The 20,154-nt window shown below is 38.9% G+C and overlaps 1 protein-coding gene across 3 annotated transcripts in view; it reads left to right on the top strand.

Moving 5' to 3' along the window:
• The first annotated feature begins 11,810 nt into the window (after positions 1-11,810).
• Positions 11,811-20,154, top strand: part of GYPC (glycophorin C (Gerbich blood group)) — a 35,655-nt gene continuing 27,311 nt past the window's right edge. For 2 of the 3 annotated variants that reach the window (XR_007904451.1, XM_051786982.1), the window contains exon 1: positions 11,813-12,117. Coding sequence is in view for 2 of the 3 variants with exons in the window: in XM_051786982.1 (XP_051642942.1) it covers positions 12,084-12,117 (34 nt within the window). In the remaining variant the exon portion in view is untranslated. Of the gene's footprint in view, positions 12,118-20,154 lie in introns of all 3 variants that reach the window. The other variant, XM_051786983.1, reaches the window with a different exon arrangement.

The following is a 20,154-nucleotide window of genomic DNA, read 5'->3' on the forward strand; positions in this document are numbered from 1 at the left end:
TCTGTGCTCATGACTGAATGTGTAGGTCTCAAATCTACTTATATACACACAAAAGAAGAACCAAGAAGGTGGTTTACAGTGAAATTCTTGAGCTGTGCTACAACATTGAGCTCTGCAGTGAGCTAATACCGATGGTTTCATCTGCCTGTGGCCTTTAGGGACAGAAGAGACATCATGATCCTGTTGTCGGATACTCTATCCTTTACAGGCCATAGATTTTCACTGGCTGATTCACAGATTAATATCTTCAAGGCCACTCAGGCCACAGAATGATATTGAACTAATAACTTCTCTTTGACTCATAAATCTTTCAGTGAGGTGTCTGTAAGATTTCAAGAACTAGAAAAATTCATTCTTTTTCTCAGTACTTTGTTCCAAATCTTGGTTGCTAAGAAAACATGGGTTTTTTATCCCTTGTATTGTTACAGAGTAATTGCACAATTGTTAACATTCATTTACTCCATTAGATTCAAAACCTCTTTTAGTACCTGATTTTTTCTTCCCACTGAGATACTTGGGAGCAATAATCATATTACCTCTTGATCTTCATTCTGATAAGTTAATCAGATTTATTTCTGCAGCAAGGCCTGGCTTTGTATGAATGATAAACCCAATATACTTAGAGTTATTTATCTACCATGGTTTAGAGATGGAAAAGAAAAAGCTCTTCCATGTTGCTGCTTCTTGGTCTCCTAATGTTGACAAGACCACAGAAGTTAGCTCAAGCCAACAGTTCCCAGAAGAGGTGAGGTCAGTCATGGGTTGTTTGTTGCAGACATTTTACAAAGAACTACAGCTGATGAGACTTTTTGTAGAAGTGAAAAACACATGTAGTTTCAAGAAGTCAAATGGCCTTCCCAGGAATTTCAGCCGGTATATGCAAGGGAGCTAAAGTCCCTGTAAAGTCAATGGAGGAAAATTAAATGACATCAAGAGGCAAGTTAGCATGCCTAAGAGATGTCCTCCCCCTCTCTCCTTTAACAGGTAACCTCTGTTTCTCCATGGGGTGATCATACCCTCTCACACTCAATGGGTTCCCACATGGACCTCACAACCTGGAGATGGTGGGGCACAGGGAAAGTCCAAATGTGAATCCAAGTCCTGTACAGCAAACATTCTGCCTTCCCAATTATTAACGCACCATTCAAAACAGGTGTCTGATAGTGAAAAAGCAAAGAAATAATTTAGAGGCCAGAGTGCCTACCCAGAAACCCAAAATGCTCCTAGAGGTTTTCACCCTGGGAGCATGAAATCAGTGATCTCACTTGTCCACAATGAGCGCTAACCACAACACTGTGCAATGGCCCCAGTGGAAAGTAACTTCTTAGCAGAGCCAAGAGGTAAAAAAACTCAAGAGTTATCAATATCTATCTGTGGCAAAGATGTGAGCTAAGAGTAAAGTGGACATGAAATGAATTCTCACTGTACTTGTGCATATTTTACAAGGAGAGACTATGCTGATATAAGTTTTAGTCTGACATAAGATTTTTACTTGATTTGTGTCAAACTAATGTGACTTCTAAATGGAGAAATATATCTTTATATCTCAATATTGTAGGTATACTTCTCTTTATATATAATATTTGCAGTGCAAGATGTTCTAAATCTTTTTTCTCCAGTGATCAGAAAAAAACGTTTCCTACCTTTTCTGTCAGTACATTGTAGATGATTTTCTGTTCCTCTAAGGGATCCAAATAACAGCACTCTGACAGAAAACAGGAATTTTGCAATATCAGCTCACTAGCAGAGTACAGACAATTGCTAGAAACACAGAATCCCTGAATCATTAGGGCTGAAAGGGACCTCTGGAGATCATCCAGTCCAATCCCCTCTCAGTCTTCTCTTCTCTAGACTAAACAGGCCCATCTCCCTCAGCCTTTCCTCATAAGAGAGATGTTCCAGACCACTCATCATTTTTGTGGCTCTCTACTGGACCCTCTCAAGCAGTTTCTTGTCTTGTGCTGAGGAGTCCAGAACTGGACACAGCACTCCTGATGGGGCCTCACTAGGGCCAAGTACAGGGGGAGAATTACCTCCCTCGACCTGCTGGCCACACTCTTCCCAATTTACCCCAGGATACCATTGGCCCTCCTGGCCACAAGGGCTCACTGCTGGCTCATGGTCAACTTGTCATCCACCAAAACTCTGAGGTCCTTCTCTGCAGAGCTGCTCTCTAGTAGATCAGCTCCCAACCTATACTGGTATTTGGGGCTATTCCTCCCCAAGTGCAGTACCTTACACTTGCCTTTGTTGAACCTCATTAGTCTTACTTCAGCTATAAGGATAAACATATTAATAGAATTAATGAAACTCCTCACATGCATTCCAAAACTTGAAAGGCATTGAAAAGCTGACTATAAGCATAAATACTTTGTGTGTGTGAGTGTGTGTAATTAATGTCTACGTATTGCCCATGGCTATTCAATTTGCTATTGCATTGACTGCTATGTCAATAGTGACTTCAGTGGACAACATAGAAATGTTAACTGATATGCTAAGAGAGTCACATTGCTCATATATACATGCACGGATAATTTGTTGTGAGGTACAGATAACTGGATGCAGCTGTTAACATGCTCAGAGTCTGGGCTGGATTAGCAGCAGGGTAGTTGGGCTGGATGATCAGTGATTAGAAGAAATTTAGAAGAAATTACATGGGAAGATTAACAGCTCAGAGTTAGCAGCAGCAGAAGTTCTGGTAACATGTGAGAAAAATAACAATGTTATTTGGTGGATGTGTTTCGGATTTTTTCAGGTGAATTGTACGTTTTGAATACCTTAAAAGAACAAAATACTATCATAACAACTGTGAACAACAATGGCTTTATACATACACATAGCAAAATCTGGGTATTCTCTTCAATGAGATCAGATACCAAGAAGACACTAACATTTCATGTTTCATTTTGTATTTCAGTTGAGATACTCTAAGATCAATAAGTTCTAAAAAAATTGGGGCCAAATACCCTAGATACATTCATACTTATTCTCTCCCTTTTCTCACAGTATTTCTTGTATAGATATCAAATGTGTGATGCTACAGCCCCAAAATTAATTATTTTAGGCTATTATGTACAGTGAAAATCCAGAACTTTGAAAGTACTAAAGAAAAATAGTATTATTTAATGGTAGCTAGTGAAATACAGATTTCTAGGGGTTATTCCCAGTCCTAAACTTGAAAGAACATGTTCGTAAAGCCAATGTGTGAATAAACAGATGGATAAATTATTAAGCATTTGCAATTGCACTTCTTTAGTAGAAGTTAACTGCTTCATTTGAAAAAAAATTCTATTAGAGCTTGTATATCTCCATCTCACTGTTAAAAACCATTTCTAAAATTGTATTCCAAGTATCTATTAACACAGTCTTAATACAATGTTGCTGAGTAAATTTTTGACTGCATTAACGCTGAGAACAACCATTCTGACTGAGTGACTACAGTAACTACAAGCCTGCAGAGGTTTTCAGAGAAAGGTCAGGATTTGAATTAATGTTAAAAAAAAAAGTTAGCCAACGGTAAAAGAAATAAAATAATACAAACTTTATTTGGCTTTAATTACTGTACTTTTCAAGCAATTAAAGCTTTTATGGCATTATGTATAATATGTGATTACACCACTTTATTTAAATTTATTGATACTATAAGCAGATGTATTGGGTTTGCATGATAAGGGTTTGGTAATGTGCAGATCACTGGGGTGGCTTCTGTGAGCAGCTGCTACAAACTTTCCCCATGTCCCACCCAGTGCTGGAAGGAACCACAGAGACAGCATGAGATGAACTGACCACTACACCCATTCCTCATACCCCTGTGCCACTGGTGGGGAGGAGGGAGGAAAAATCAGAAGTTGTGCTCTGTGAAGAAAGGAGGTGCGAGTGGAAGGTGTCTTAAGATTTGGTTTTATTTCTTGTTATTCCACTCTGATTTGGTTGGCAATAAAATAAATATTTTTTTTCCCTAAGTCAGGTCTGTTTTTCCTATGATGATAACTGATGAGTGACCCCTCCCTGCCCTTATCCCAACACATGAAGCTTTCATTATATTTTCTCTCCCCCATCCAGCTGAGGAGGGCAGTGATGGAGCAGCTTTAGTGGGCAGCTGGCACCCAGCCAGGGTCAACCTGTAACAGTAGAACTATTCTGAGGACATCTGAGAATTATTTTTTGAAGTTAAAAAAAGAAAACAGCAGAAGATTATGGCAGGTAAAAATTGAAATGATGGAATATTGATACAGAGTGTTAATTAACACAGTGTTTATTCTTGCTACATAGTGCATGTAATCAGTTACACTTACTTAAATGAGGATTTGATTGCCCACTATTCCAAAGCATACCAGCAATTTTAAATGGTAAAGGCAGGATTCTGTGTGTATTTGCTAAGCACAAGCAGGATGGCCTCTGTGAGGAGTGTGAAACACTGCCAGAATAGAAACAGCAAATTTAAATATTCATAGAAAAGCTGCAACGTCCTTTATGTCTGGATCTCAGCAAAGAAGGGCGTTGGTTTTTTTCTTAGGGGGGAGAGAAAATTATTGAATGTGATGTAGTTCATTGCACCTAATTTTAGCTACGGAATGAATCACCTTCTGGAAACCTTTATCTACTCCTTTCACTCCAGAGGGTATGCAGAAGACTAGGATAGATTATGTGACTAATACCTCAAATACTGAAGTTACATAAAATGACACTAACCCCTATCTTTAAAAAGTTTCTTCAATAGACTGACTCATGATAAAGTCTAATTCGGAAATTTAATTTGCGTGATGTTGTAGAGGAAGAGTCCATATATGAATATTTATAGGAAGCCTTCAGTAATCAGGAAAATCTTTAAGCATGCCTTCAACTTGTAACGTGACCTAATCATGTGCCTAAAATTAAGAAGAAGCTTTGTGTTTTCTTAAAAATAGGTAGCCATAAGGGCATTCTTCAGTGCTTCCCTTATACAGGTTTGAGCTCCCAGAAACAAATCAGCAGTGTAGCACTGTGCTACACAAAATTGCTCCAGGTCTTATTTCAGTGTTTGAAAAAAAATTACAAGATCCAGTGATCTTAGAGATTTCTGAACTAAGTTCTTTTCCAAAACTTCCTGATATAAACTAATTCCATTCCTGAAGTCTCTGTGTAACATTCTTTCCGCCTGACTTCACCAGCCAAAATTCATATTTATCTACCTCATACAGAAAAGATATGTTTAGATTATTCAGATATTTTCCCTGTAGTTATGTTTATTGTCCTGAATTATAACTTCCTGGGCAGCTCTTTGATTTAATAAGGAAGAAAACTATTTCCAAATAAAGCATTGTGTATTTCATAGTGAAGTGTATATATATATATGTATATATATATATCTCAATAGAGTTTGCTTGTAGGTCACTTCAAGAAAGGAATAATCTCTATACACTCTCAGCATCTCACCTTTTCCTTGCAGTTTAGTGCCTCCCATTTCTAATAGGAACACCAGAACAATAAAAAGAAGATCTGAGAGAGCGTTGCAGAATTGACAGTTGAAAGCTTCAACTACATTCATACATGACATTTAAATAAGGTTCAAGGAAGTCTATGGCACCGTATCCAGAAGGAAACACTTGGACTCTGCATTAAACCAAAGTAAAACTCATTGTGCAATTGTCAGCAAAAGCATTCATTGTGTGTCCCAGTGCCCAGTTCTCTGTGAGTGTGTCTGGTAAGCTGTTGCAGTTGGGCTTTTTGCCATTCCAGCATGTGCAGTTCAATATCTTTTTGCTTTGTTTTGGTTTTTGCAGCTGTGTATTCTTCTCCTGCTGAACATCAAAAATCTTGAAGTAGTGCCAATCAGATACAGCTGAATTGACTTTACTGCAGTAAAAAAAAAAAAAGATCAGCGTGCAGTTTATTATTAAAATAGACCATTCTAAAATTTTATTCCCATCACACCAGAGAGCTATATCCATTTTTGTATAAAAATGTAGCACAAATAAAAGGAACAGCAGATTATCTGGCTTTAAGACCATATCCTATTTTCAGCTGGAATCATGGGGTAGTAGACCTCAAGGGTAGCTGTGTCCAGTTCATTTAGTTGCCCTTGGGGAACTCTTTTGCTCCCACACCCTGTACAAAACCAGTAAAACAGACAGAAACATCTTCATGATAGCTTAGATAAGTTGCAAAATTAAAAAAAAAAATATGTGAGTTTCAGGTTGTTTTAAAATAAAAGCAACTCCAATCACATGACTTATAAGAAAAAAGTTCAAGCCTCCCCTGGGCCAATAATTTTGAGGAGTTATTTTGAAAACAGTGGTAGGAACAATGCTAAGCAACAAGGTCTTGGGATCATCACACACGTCCCCATGGTGCCCCAGCTTCATTCAGTGTAACTGTGACTTTACCACATGACATCTTTGTGCTCAGATAGTGGGTTGAAACACTAAACTCTGCATTGAAGTATCTGTGATTTGATAATTGTTCCAAGACGAAGGAAAAGTGAAGACTGTTACCACATCAACACAATGAAGAAGATATTTAGCACAGTTGTTACAAAGTGCACTTATAAAAATTACCAGAACAGCATTAACTTTGTAAGACAAGTACCTTTGTAAATAAGTAAATTTGTTCTGAAGTCCTGCCAGTTGTGGACAGACCAGAGGTACAGAAAAGAGAAGCATGGGCTCAAGCATGAGCTTTTTGCTCTTGCACTTACAGAAGAAAGTAATCTTAAAATGATGCCTATTTCTCTGGAAAGAATAGTACATGCAAGCTAAAAATAAGAGCAAATACCTCAGTGTTATTATAGTTCAGGAAATATCATCTGCCAATGTGGCTATGTCTGTTTGGCTAAGTGTTGCTTTAAGGTGGGAGGCAGACTCAGGAATGGATTTAAAGCACAAACACTTATCCAGCACCTTTGTTGGCTGCAACCCAGTTACTGCTTTGGTCAAAGCATTCACACTGTGATCAGCCGATCTCAGCTTTGGATGAATCCCATCTGTGTGTGATGTATCCAGTCTTTTCTACCAAAAGGGGTGGAAGTCCTTGGTAAAGTACGAAAGAATTTAGGATCCAGCCTTCCAGAGAGCTCAGGCTGAAGCAAGTCCATATCTCATGTTACAAAAGGACAGTCCAGGCGATGGACTAACCACCTTTGAGAGGATTTTTACCTGCACTAACTAGCCATGAAAGCATAATTTAACACTTGGATAACAAAACACAGCAGGGTCCACAGCCATCAGGACTCTTGATCTTCAATTTTCTGGCCATTTTGGAGTTATGCAACAACCTAGAAAAAGACAACTTATTGAAATTATGCTACAGTAATACAGTCTCATCTATATAAACAAGAATAATGGTTTTCAGTCCCACTGAAGGTCTAACTACAACACATCCTCTGGGAATTATGACTTCCAGTGTTTAATTCTGCTTTGTGTGAGCAAGTCTTCCCTTTTGTTTTAAATTTCAGCATGATTCACTTTATTTATCATTCAGTTCTTTTGTTATGAGAAATCCGTGTACCAAAGCCTGGTCTCGGATTTCTAGAACTCAGCAAGAGCTGATAGTATGATTCATCCCCTCCACATCTACCCAGATTATGTCACCGCTGTTCCAAATGTGCACTATCAAACAGCATGTCAACATCCTGTTGACTGCTCTAGAGTATGAGCAGATGTGCTTTTCAGTGGTGTGGGACATTAGACTGGAGAGGAGATGGGAGTCAGTGGCTCTAAGGCATTCTGTCTGACCTTTGGACATGACATTATAGATAGTCACAGAGACTCTGCAGGTCACTGTCCACTGAGCTCTTGACCTTACACATCTTCCCTCCATGGTGTCATTAAATGGACCACAGTTCATGGAAAGCCAAGCACCAGGCTATAGAGAAGAGGTAGATTCTCCTTATATTTCCATTTTACAGAGAAATGGCATGTTTTGAGAAGGATTTGCATTGCAATGACACTGGAGGTTCCCCTGCTTTTTACAGACACAAATGTAAGAGAATTTGGCCCAAATAAACTAACAGATTAAGTGGGGGCCTTAAACACAAACAGTCACCCTACATACTTTAACTGCAAATAGCTGTGTGTGATAACGCAAAGCAGGGGGGATGTTGTGTTCCAGGGATAGGCATATATTCCACAGGCTCAAGTGGAAGTCAGAGGGGTGGTAAAAATAAAGACATATGCCTCAGATACAAAGTAGGAAGGAGAGCTGAGTTCTTATCTGCAGAGTAAATCCTTCTATTTTGGCCTTATGCAAGGGTCAAGAACTTGTTCAGTAACAATTGCTGTTATGACTGCAGACAGAAAATTTCCTCTCTGTGTTCCAAGGATTTCAAAATCTAGTTGCACTTAAAGTCACTGGCCACATAGGCACCACAAAAACACGAGTTATACTAGCACCATAGTCCATCCTCGGTAATAAATCTACATTGATCCCTTTCACATAGTCACAAAGACTTCATTCTCCATGACATTACACCAGACCTGAGACGGTCCATACAGAGGATGAGTATTCTGGGGCCAGTATTCCTCACCCTCTCAGCACAAAAATAAATGAGAAACAGAAAGGAAACAAGAGGACTGAAGGCAGAGGGAGACCCTACCAGACAAGGTAACAAATAAGTATACTACTATTCCTTCCAGAGATGAAGAGGAAGATAATCAGTAGAAAATAGTATCTCATGAGATGTCCAGAGCCAGTTGCTACATCTTCTCCTCAAATGTCCAAGTGAGGGATCCAAACATCTTCTCTGAGTCTTGGAGGCTGTGCAGGGTGGGCAATGAAGGGATATTACTGAAGGTTTTCCACTCAGCTTCTTCCAATCTTGCCACTGTTTTTACAGGTTGAGATCACAGGTTTTGCATTATGTTTTCTCACGAAAATCCATCGAAGACAGGGATTTATAGTCTGATGTCCTGTTGCTGTAAGGCATAACTTCCTGAAGAGAGACTCTTTCCTTTAGTTTATTTATTTATTTATTTTCCTTCAAGTGCAGCCTAAGCCCTCCCTTCCTGTTGGGAACAACAGCTGCAGCATGCAGCATCGGCTTGCCAAGCCCAAATGACTGTGAAATATCATTTATCTTGGAGCAAGATAGTATCAAAGGGAACAACCATGTGGGCCTGACTGTGCATTCATTACATAGCTGTGCTTAGGAGAAGCAGGATAAATTGCAGTATTAGAGGTAAAAGAGGTCCCTCTTCTGAGCTAACACTCTTGGACCTGAAAGGATGGTCACATCTGAAAGCACTACTGAGACGAAAAGGGAATTTTGGTTTCCATACTCAGGAAAGCACTCTGAGCTTTCAAAGGCTGGAGATGTAAAAGTATTTACCAGGGCAGGAAACCAATATTTTGTAGGTTAATGGGAACACTGTGGCCCCAAGAATTGGCTGATGAAAACCACAGAGCTGACAAACAGACTTCCTAGCATACCTGTCTTATCCCACAGATCTGGTGAATCCTGTATGAATGCCACAGTCCTTAAATAAAAATTGCTTTCAGCTCCCCTTCTGTTATCTCCCTTTAAAGTTTTTGGTTTTTTTTTTTTTTTTTTTTCTGGAAGCAATGGCTATTTAAAGGTTGGATAGTTCAGAAAAACTGGAAATTAATGATTAATCACATACACTCCCCACCAGAACTCCACTCCCATCTTTTGCTTTGGTTCCTTTGGTGCCTCTAGTCTCCCAGGATCAATTGACTGAGAGCACTGGGATGCTCTTTGTTTACTGCCCAGTCTCAGGCTCCTTCAGAAGCATGCTGGACTATATGGTTCTTCCCTTTTCAACATCAACATTTATTTCCTATTAATGATGAGTGGAAAAGGTCAGAGAGGTCTCTTCAATGGCCTAATTGAAGGCAAACAGCAGCCTTGGGAATTGGTTCTCTGATTTCTGGGAATCCCAGTCTATTCAATAAGCAAAGAAAGAAGTCCCAAGAAAAGGGAAGATGTCGAGATGTTAAAGTGGACTTTCCCACGTGGGCCTGGTTCTGCCAGAATCCTCCTATATAAACTTGGGTATAACTCCTCCAGTGACTTTAGTGATGGAAGAGTAGCTTTAATAAGAACGTAGACAGACGTAGAAAGTGTTGCACAGATGGAAAGGGGTTAAGCACCAGGAGCTAACTGGGCTCAGTTTAAGGCAACCCTCTTGAATACATGCATTGCCACAATGCTCCTGGGAAGGGTCTAGACTACCAGCCCTAACATAATAAAGCCATCTCAACCACCATCCTTCAGTTTATATGCAGCAGCTAAGGAGTCTTTTCTCAACAGCAGTTCTGAAGTTTCTCAGGCATCATAAAATGGTTCAGCTTGGTTGACCTTAAAGACCATCTAATTACAACCTCTCTACCATGGGCAGAGACACCTTGTACTAGACCAAGTTGCTCAAAGCCCATTCAACCTGTCCTTGATCAGAATGGTGAAAGATTTAAATGTAGAAACTTTGCATGAGAACAATTCTCATGCCCAGAACAGAAAGCCCAAATTTTACCTGTGCACATTGTGTTTCAAGTACAGAAGAAACAGTAATCAATTACCTGTCCACCGGTATTTTCACAGAGAAGCTATTTGGTGTAAATTAATGTCACACTGGAAGTTGAAACAAGAGCAGCAATGTCAGGAGCTTTTCCTATTGTTTCCCCCTCTTTGTTTTTTGCCTTGCTTTGCTCTGTCTATCACTAAATATTCCAGGACTCTCTACCACAAGCCCAGAGTGTGGAAATGCTGACCAAAGCCATTTACTGTGTCCATGCTCACAAACAAGCTTTATTTACCATTGGCATGTAAATGACTAACTGTTCTTTCCATGTTATAGCTGTTAGATAAATACTGTGGACCAAGTTTGCAGCATTGATTTCTTGTAGGAGGTCACTGAGATGATTTCACAGAAATATCCTGTGACAGTTTTGCAAAACAGGATGGTCTCAGTCTGAATTTAATGACTCTGTTTTTTTCCACTTCCATACAGTTGGTTACTGTGTTTTTGCTATCACAGGCAGGCTGTTAATACATCCTGACTTACAGACTCTAGGAAAATGGAAACTTTGTGTACTCATCTTAGTGTTTAAGGCATATACATTAAAAATTACCTGTATTTTGGTAAAATCTGGAAGTTGCAGTCCATTTCAACTGCAGTCTGACTGTGTATGCACACTTACAATAACTGCATACCACTGACTGCAGTACAGCATGCAGGCAGCCAAACAGATAGCTTTAAATGGCACCAATATAAACAAGGGAGTTGGTAGCCTAGTCCAGGATGAAAAACCTGCTGTGGAGTATGAGTAAATTAACCTCTGCAGACCAATTATTTATAAACATTGCCTGCCTGTATATTAAATAAATATACCAAGACTAGGAGGAAACCAATTGTCTCATCTTTATTCTACCGATGGCAAAATGGGGTAGAGATTAAATATTTTGCCAAAGGTGCCATAAAAAGCCTGTGTCAGGGCCAGGAATGGAGTTGCCAGTGCCTCAGCCTGTGCTGCAGCCACAGGCTCCCTCTCATTTTGAACACAGTGTAGATTCATGCTATATGCTGACCCAGTAAATACCATTCTCAATTTTCACCTGTTAAAAGGACAGAATTAGTTAGATTGTGAGTGCTAAGGATGATACTGGGCAATGAAAATTGAAAACCTTATTTTCAATTTTACCCACTGATGGTAGGCATTTTGGGGAGTCAGCAGCAAGTTTTGCACTTAAAGAAATAATATCAACATCTGTGGTTAGGAGTTTGGGAAGCGCATTTAATAGGTGTGTCTACATTTGGCTAAGAATGAAAAGATCATTTTCTTTCCACTGGTTGCTGCCTAATAAAAGCAAAGGGGTGGAATATATCCAACTTGCAAAACTTGAATACAGTTACTGCTATCTGCAAATGGGTGCCCCTCCCCGCTCATGTGAGCTACACAGGCAAAAGAGAATGACACATGTGCTGTTTCCTTTTCCAGTTGTAAAGGGGTCAGGAGCCAGACAAGGAGAGCCCGAACAAGAGAAGCATTTTCCTGGGTTCTTCCAGCTGTTCTGTTCAATCCCGCCGTCAGTTTTGAGCAGGGAAGAGAGACTGTCAACACAAATAAGGCATTTTTCAAAGGCGTAAATTATGAGTTCCCAAAACAATGCGACATCTCAACCACGTGAGTACCCTTACCCCCCCCCCCCCTTTCCTTACAATAATAGTGGATTTATCAGTCTGTCGCTTAAGGAAAAGATTGTCTAATGCATTTTATATGGGGGAAAAAAAAGAGAACGCCTGAGACTAATCCTGAAGAAAAAAACAACTGTGAAGAAACTGTTTTCTTTTTTTACTCTTTGTGTTTGTGTGCGCGCGCGTGTGAGTGAAGAACTGAAACAGGCTCTGCAAACTCTGGCTCCTGAATAGAACCAAGCAAAGTTAGTAACGTTTCCACCTAAACTCCAGCTTAGAAAAGTTTCATTTGAATGTTTCCCCCCCTTTAGGAATTAAAATACAGGGCATTTTGAAAGCGTACTGACACTTTTCTGAGACATTATTGGTGTTACCCAACTTGCATTTAGAGTTTCAAGCCGTCTGTGTGTAACATGAGACGCAAGCCACAAACTGACAGACTATATTTAAAGCCACAATGTGTTTCTGCTCTTGGAAATTTAGAAACATGGGCTTACGGACAACCAAACTGGTTTCTCAGCAAGAGAGAGTACAGGAGGGCAAGTTCTCTGTTTGCATAACTCCATATATTTCAGTAAATTTTAAAGGAGAGAATTTGGCCTGAACAGTCAAGTGAACACAGAGGCTCAGCTGCAGAATGGTAGTGCTCATTTTGGTACAGTGTTAAAAAGAAAGTGGAGGGAAAGGAGGTGGATTATCATTAGATAAGCTGAGAAAACTCTGAGGTTTTGGTGCTGCAATATATCCATATTTTTTCCATGGTTTTAGTGTGATGTTTCCCTTTTAAATTCAAGACAGTGCTTTTGCTTTCTTTTTAATAAATAAACTGCCAATAGCAGAATTGTTTATCATACAGTGCTACTGGTCGTGAAGGCAGAAAGTACAGACAGCATTGCCCGGAGCAGCCTGCAATTCAGGGTTTGATCCAGATATTGCTGTAAGGATATTTGTTTTGTATGGCTGTAGACACTGAAAATATTTCCAAAGCTCTGAATGAGGCAGGCTGATCCAGCAGAAAAGACACAGTAAGCGGAATCTCTGGAATCCCAACCAGCAATTTCTATTTACAGCATTTGGTGTACACTTTTTAGTCCTTTTTGCAAGTTCTAACTGACAAGAAAGATTAGATTCTACCATTATATTTTATTCTATTTCACTCCACAGTTTAGAATATTTTAGCTTGTTTTCTGTTATTGATAGGAAAGAAACATGCAGGCTAATTCAGGATTCTGAGGGTTTGGGTTTGGAAAAGCTTGAGTAAATAACTGCCATTGGTGCTCTCCAAGCATGTCCAGGATGGTGGTCATGACTCACGAATGTGCATCTTGCAGATTGTGAAATATCAGCAAGGGTCCAGATCCCATTTTGCATCTTTAGTGACAGGCTTGTCCAAGTGACATATCCAGGGCCAGCTCTGTAGTCCTGAATGCATTACAAATCACTTCTCTGACAGACCCAGGTTGTCACAGGACGCCACAGAAGGCCCTACGGGGGATCTGGATGAGAAGTTAGTGCCCCATGGGGCCTTTTGTCTGTTCATAATGAAAAAAGGTTGATACATCAGGTTCTCTTGTTTTTTCCAAAATCTGGTCAGGAATTCTCAGCTTGAACTATTTTAAATCATATGATTGTCTGGGAAAATAAATGGCTTGCAATACAGTTAGAAAAAGTATTCTGTATGAAAAATAGTGACAATATATTCTTTATTTGCCCTCATCATTTCCCCTACTGATTCAGCAGAAGGTCCCTGTATTTTGTTTCAGTCTGTCTTTGGTTATTCTTTTTTTTTTTGTTCAAACTGCATGGGTCAAATTTAAAATTTAAGAACAAACTTAAATTAGAGGAAAGCCTGATAGTACCATATTCCTATGTAATTCAAGCTTTGTTTTAATAATGATTGAGGTTTTGAGGGAAGGTCTTCAGGAAAAGGATCTTATTTCCTAGTATAATTCTTGTAATTTTTTTCAAGAAAAAAGACATTGAAAGTTCATTGTATTGACAGGCACTGCACAGCATGGACAGCAGATGTTTGCCAGAGAGGCAAAGTGGGAAAACAAAATTTACTTCATAACCACAGTGAAAATCTTTGGGATGGGTGTGAAAATGCATAAAATACCAGCAAAAACCTTTGACTATATTGAACATAATTCTTTGCTGAGTACCTGCAGGTGAGACCACAGAGCAGCTGCCTACTGATGTAAACTGAACAGTGTTAAGTTACCAAAAAGCTCATGTCCTTTGCTTATCTCCTTGTATTCACTCATGGCTGATAAGGAATTTTTATTCCTTCTATAAATACAGCATGATCCTGGCAATCCAGGTGGGAGCAGGCTACTATTTCAGATTTTAAAAATTCAACTCTGTGAACTCTGCAAATGTATTCTGCCTTTACATGGGGAGGTCACACCATCTAACCTTGGGCACTTCCCATGCCCAGCTTAGATATCCCACCAGTCTGTCTGTATACAGAACACAATCAGGGGAGACAGTGGTTCAGCCTGCTGATGTTGGGCAGTGGGTGTATATTTACTCCATTGTTCATTGTTAATGGACATTTGTGTGTGGCTAGAATAAAATAGAATACCTAATAAAAGAAGTTAAAGCCAAAAAATGGAGTTGGGCTTGAATTTTATTGGCTCATATTCAATATAATATTGTGCCATGAATATATCTTCAGTTTCTTTTTTTTCCTTCTTTGTTGTTGTCTTCTTCCTCTTCTTCTTCTTCTCCTCCTTGTTTTTCTTCTTCTTTTTTTTCCTCTTCTTCTGATTTAAAAGGGACTTAGCCTGACTACAAGAATGTGAATTTCTTGATTTTTAAATGTATCACTTTTAAATGCATTGCCTTCTGGTGATGCATTTCCTTCCTCCCACCTCTGCTCAGATGTACAAGCAGTAGCTGCCTGACTTCCTATGAAGCCTGAGAAATTCCATAGGTTTGGCAATCTCTGTTCAGATGGCAACCTTTTCGTTCTTCCTTTTAGATCTTATTTTGATGCAACAGGACAGCTTGAATGAGGTGAAGAACTCACACAGTAAACACCACTGGGTCAAAGGTTCTATCTTGGGAGTCAGTGATCTATGTAAAGCCATCTTTGCGGGTCAAAGGTGTTCATCCCCTTGGAGAAGGTGCTCTGCAACTTATAGGATTTAATCTGTACTCGGCATGCTGGAAATGTTTATCTGAGGCCTCTTATTGTCCAAATACCAGCTGTCAAAGGAATTAGTGATTAAGGAGTGCAGTCTGTGGAGGCTTCTCTTCCTCATCACCTATCAGCAGATAAGGTCTTCCTTTTAGGTGGATAGCGAAGCAGTGTGATCTATGCTATGTGGAAGAACTGGCCCAAAAGGAAAGCAGGAAGCTCAGCCCATGCAAACAGAGGAAGAGTCTGAGGAATTGGATGAAGCAAAGCCAGCCTTTTGAGCTATATGCACTCTACCTGCATTGCTATCTGTCATCCAGCAGTAGCCCAAGTACAAGGCCTGCCCTGCTTAGGGGAGCAGACCCTGGTGCTACCCTGTCCTATGAGCAGAAGGTCTTGGCTCCATCATGCCAAGCTTCTCTACCTGCCACAATAACAGTAGGGCTTCTGGGAAAATGAGTCATGTATGTTTGGGCTGTCCCCTCCAGAGAGGCTGAGAGCTTGGCAAAGGTGGCCCCTGATAAAGGCAGAGTGATTTATCACTGTGAATGGGGAATCTCCGTTTCTGAGAACAGCCTTGTCCAATCTTTAACTCATAATAAGATATATTTTGGGGCTGAAAACTGGTCCTTTAAATCTTACTCGAGCAATACCACTTACCTTTCTCATAGGGCCTGTGAAAAGCCTTGAATGAACCCTACAAGGTTTTAATCATGTTATTCACGCCTTGGCAGTAGATGTTATTTCATTGCCCTTAATCAACAGAAGCACTTGCCTGTGATAGTAACTAATAAACAAAAACAGAGGCTATTGATTATGAAAATTTGGTCTTCACTGTTAAATCTGTGAGCATTTATAGGCAAGGAAGCCTATAGACTATAATAACCTCTCATTCTTAGCACAGAAGTCTCAAAACATGTCCCATAAGCATTTATGTAAATTGAATGTCTCTGTTTGTATGTTTGTTTCCCACCATTGTGCATACGAATTGGAAAATTTGGCTTTATACCCCAAGGCTCTCCTGACACCCTCATTGCCTGACATGTTGATGTGAAAGTCTGGGAATTGAAAGGCTCAGAATGTACCTGAAATTTCAGTAATTAACTGCAGAAATGTCGACAAACCGCTGAGATGGAGAGAATAGAGGAAATGTTGACCCAAATAGGAGTCTGCTGTTTTAAAATACACAATTCTCAGCATTTCTGGTCATCAATTTAAAAAAAAAAAAATATATTTACACAGCAGATGTTAAAGATTCAGGTTATGGCATGTTATGTGCTTAAGCATATAATATTACATTAATATTAATACACATTAATATTACAGAATTCTGCAGTGTCTGCATCTCATTGCTGATACTGCTGCACCTTTCTTTCTAGGCTCTTGTGGAATATACCCTGTATCCATCACTGTTCAAATGACTAAGTCCAATCAGCAAAGTCTTTTGTAAAACAGGCTTTCAGGACTGCATTCTCTAATGAAAGTCTGTTTGTGTGTCTGCTCTATGGAGTGCCTGTCTCTATTGTTGGAGAGGGATTAGTATTCCTATAGCATAGAGAAATTCAAGCCAACAGAGGGATCTGATTGTACTACGTACTCTACAGGCACCTCTTCTTCAAAAGGCTGGTAGACTACATAAAGAGGAGAGATTACAGGTAGAAGAGAAATGACTGCTTTCCGTGGACACTGCTGGTGAGGCAGCTTTAGCTATGGGAAGGAATTTATAGCAGCCAGGAGGTAGAAGCTGATTTGATTCCAGTAGATCTACTGGGGTGACAGATCTTTACTTCCTGCTCCCTAATTTTGTAATGTAGGCTTAGGGAAAAAAAACATAGTTCAGAAGTCATTTAGCGACTGGTCTACTTGTTTCCCACAGAAAGAGCAGAAAACTTTTAAAAACAGCATTTAGCATAAGCAGGATATTTTTTTTTTACCATCTTTTCTTCAAATACAAGTGATAGAAAATGCATGAAAAATTGGGGGACAAGAATATATGAACACCTTAGGTGGGCAAGTATTCAGACAGCAGACAGACTGTGTTTTATTTAGTTCTGAAAGACTTAAATTCCTAAGTCAAACAAATTTGAAAGTGTTACCCCGGTAATGAGTTGATGAAAAATTCACCAGCTTATAAGCATTCTGAAAAACTATTTGGTGAATGAAGAAAAGTGGCACTTGGAGAAATCAGGTTTGGTTTGCCAACAATTTATGAATGTGGATAGAGAAAAGGACTGTCTTCTCTGGATAATTTATTCATAACCAACAACTCAACTGCATCAAGTAACGTTAGTTACTTGCAGCATTATAACAGCAGCATTATAATGCAGCATTATAACAGCAGACATGCAGCTCATAATTTGTAGCTGAAATAAGGTCTGTAGTCCTCTGTTTCTCCAAGAGTCAGCATGATCTAATTCACACCAGATTCCTATCTCTGCTATGTTAGCATGGAAATCAAATGCACTGTCTGTGCTATGCTGCTCCCTTACTGTAAATGTACCTTGCACGTGTAGTTTCACCAATGAGACATCTGGCTAAGTGATTTTCCTCTTAATTAATCATCTCATATGCAAAGGAGGCCAGTTTCTCATATCTGCTTCTCTTCTGACATATGTTTCACCACAGGATTCTTCCTGATGAAGCAGAAAACTTCACTTAAAATCTCAAAGGGTTAAACTTGTTCTGCTGCATTGGAGTTTTAAAGCGATTTTTTCCCCCCTTTCCTCTGCCTCTCTTTTTCATCTTAAGAGAAAAAAACAAATTCAGTTATTTCATGAAGGTCTACCTCTTTCTTCTTCAGATAAGCCCTGAAATGGAGTTAAGCTTTTTATCAGTAAATTGCAGGGGGGCTTTCAAACACACCCTGAGACAGTTCCATGTTATCATGAGTGATAAATGCCTATTTTACTGGGAACTGCATGTTTAAAATATCTAGTTTTATGAGGCAGTCCACACAATAAAGAGCATGCGTGACAAGGTCACAGCAATGCAGAATCAGACATCAAGACCTTACATATTTGTAGATATTTAGAATTGCAGAGACTGTTTTACTAACACCAAACCAAGAAAAAGAGCTTGACTTCTATATATACGCACATATATAAACACATAGAATGTATGTATATATAATATACTGTATATTTGTATGCATACATATACAAAGACATACATTTGTATATACACCACCCTTTCCACTACTTATATGGCTTTTAACTAGTCAGACTTCTGGATGTGGAGCGTTTTATTTCCCTGAGCATATCCACAAATACTCACAAGCTCATGTTTCCCTTTTCAGATGATAGATATCTTTAAAAGCAGCAGAAAAAATTAATATAATTTTGAAGGCTTAGCAGAGGAATAAATTCATTAACAAGAAAGGAAGCAAGAGGGTGATTAGAGCTATAGGAAAAAAGTTGGAAAACATTATAAAATACCTTTTTTATATGATATAGTAAAACATTAAACTTATACAGACTATCCCTTGCGGATGTCAGATTCAGGTGTCTCTGCTGAGCATATGAATATACAGACAAAGCCTGGCAGCTCATGGTGATATAGACAGTGAATCACACTGTGTTTTGAATCTAAGCACCTACAGGATTTGCCTGAATCCATTGAGTAGACTATTACAGGACCCATGTTCACATATAAAAAAATTTCCAGAGAAATACAATGAATTTACTTAAGCAACAAGGAGGAAGTAGCTGTTCCATATGATCAGGCTATTTAAAAGGGAAGAACCCATTTTACAGATTAGTAAAGACCAAGTCAGCACTGTTCTTCAGGCAGTGAATGGTTCAAGTTTAAACCTTAAGCAGGCAGGAGATTTGGTCAGATTTGTGTTCCACTTGTAGCTCATCTGTGCTGGGAGAATTTGTTAGCTGCATCTTCAGGACAGTTTTCTAGAAACACTGGTCATATTAGTATATTCATACTGAAATAAAACTTATTATTTAAAGAACAACTACCCTCCTTTGGAAACAGAATACTTATTCAAGAATCATTTCAATCATACATAATTCTGTGTCCACCTCAAACAGTTATGAGAAAATGAACTTATACTGGAATAGCTTTCACAGAATTCTTACTCCAGGTTAACTTTTTTTTTTTTTTTGGTAGACAAACTTCTTCTTTGTACACAAAAAAAAATAAGCTTGTTTTCTTTGAAAAAAACATTCTTAATAAGAAAAAAGCAAGATGCTTCTAGTCTGCTAACTGGATGCTTCAAAAATGCCAGTCATCTAAAAAGGGATGAAAAAGCAGCTCTCTATGGCTGACTTTAGGTAAACTAAATAATCCTTATGTAAAGGTGATTAAAGAGTTACATGTATGAATGAGTAGAGGGAAAAAATATTTCTAGTGGATTGTGAAGAGTTACCATGAAAATGTAGTAATTCAAGCATTCAGGAAATGTGTACATTTTCAAAAAATTTGATGTTTAAAGTGAGACACTGGATTTTTATATTTTATTTTTATTTTTATATTTTATTGTTGAATTCTGCTTTCAAGATTTTCTTAACGTGTGTCAGGGCTAGAAATGTGGCAATTTATTATTAAATTACTTTTTCAGTCATCTGTTATTTCCTGAAGCTTTTATAACCAGCACTCATGATCTAGCTGAGGTTGTTCTATCAATGGTTCATTCAAGTGTCATGAACACAATCCCCTCCCTATCCAATAAAGAAAGCAGAAAATTAAATCCTTGATGTATCTGTGACTTCTCTCACACCTTCTCTTTCATTTTGTCTAGTTCAGATATCCTCTGCACTTCCTAATCCTTCCTGTCTGTCCCTTTCTTAGTTCATGGGTAAATGCTCATATCTGAACATAGGACACACAGCTCCCAGTTGTTAAATGTTCTCCCTTCTTTCAAGGACCCTCCAT

This window comes from Manacus candei, unplaced genomic scaffold, assembly GCF_025592945.1.
Source record: "Manacus candei isolate 608988 ecotype Guabito, Panama unplaced genomic scaffold, ASM2559294v1 h1tg000023l, whole genome shotgun sequence".
In the NCBI taxonomy this organism is placed as follows: domain Eukaryota; kingdom Metazoa; phylum Chordata; class Aves; order Passeriformes; family Pipridae; genus Manacus; species Manacus candei.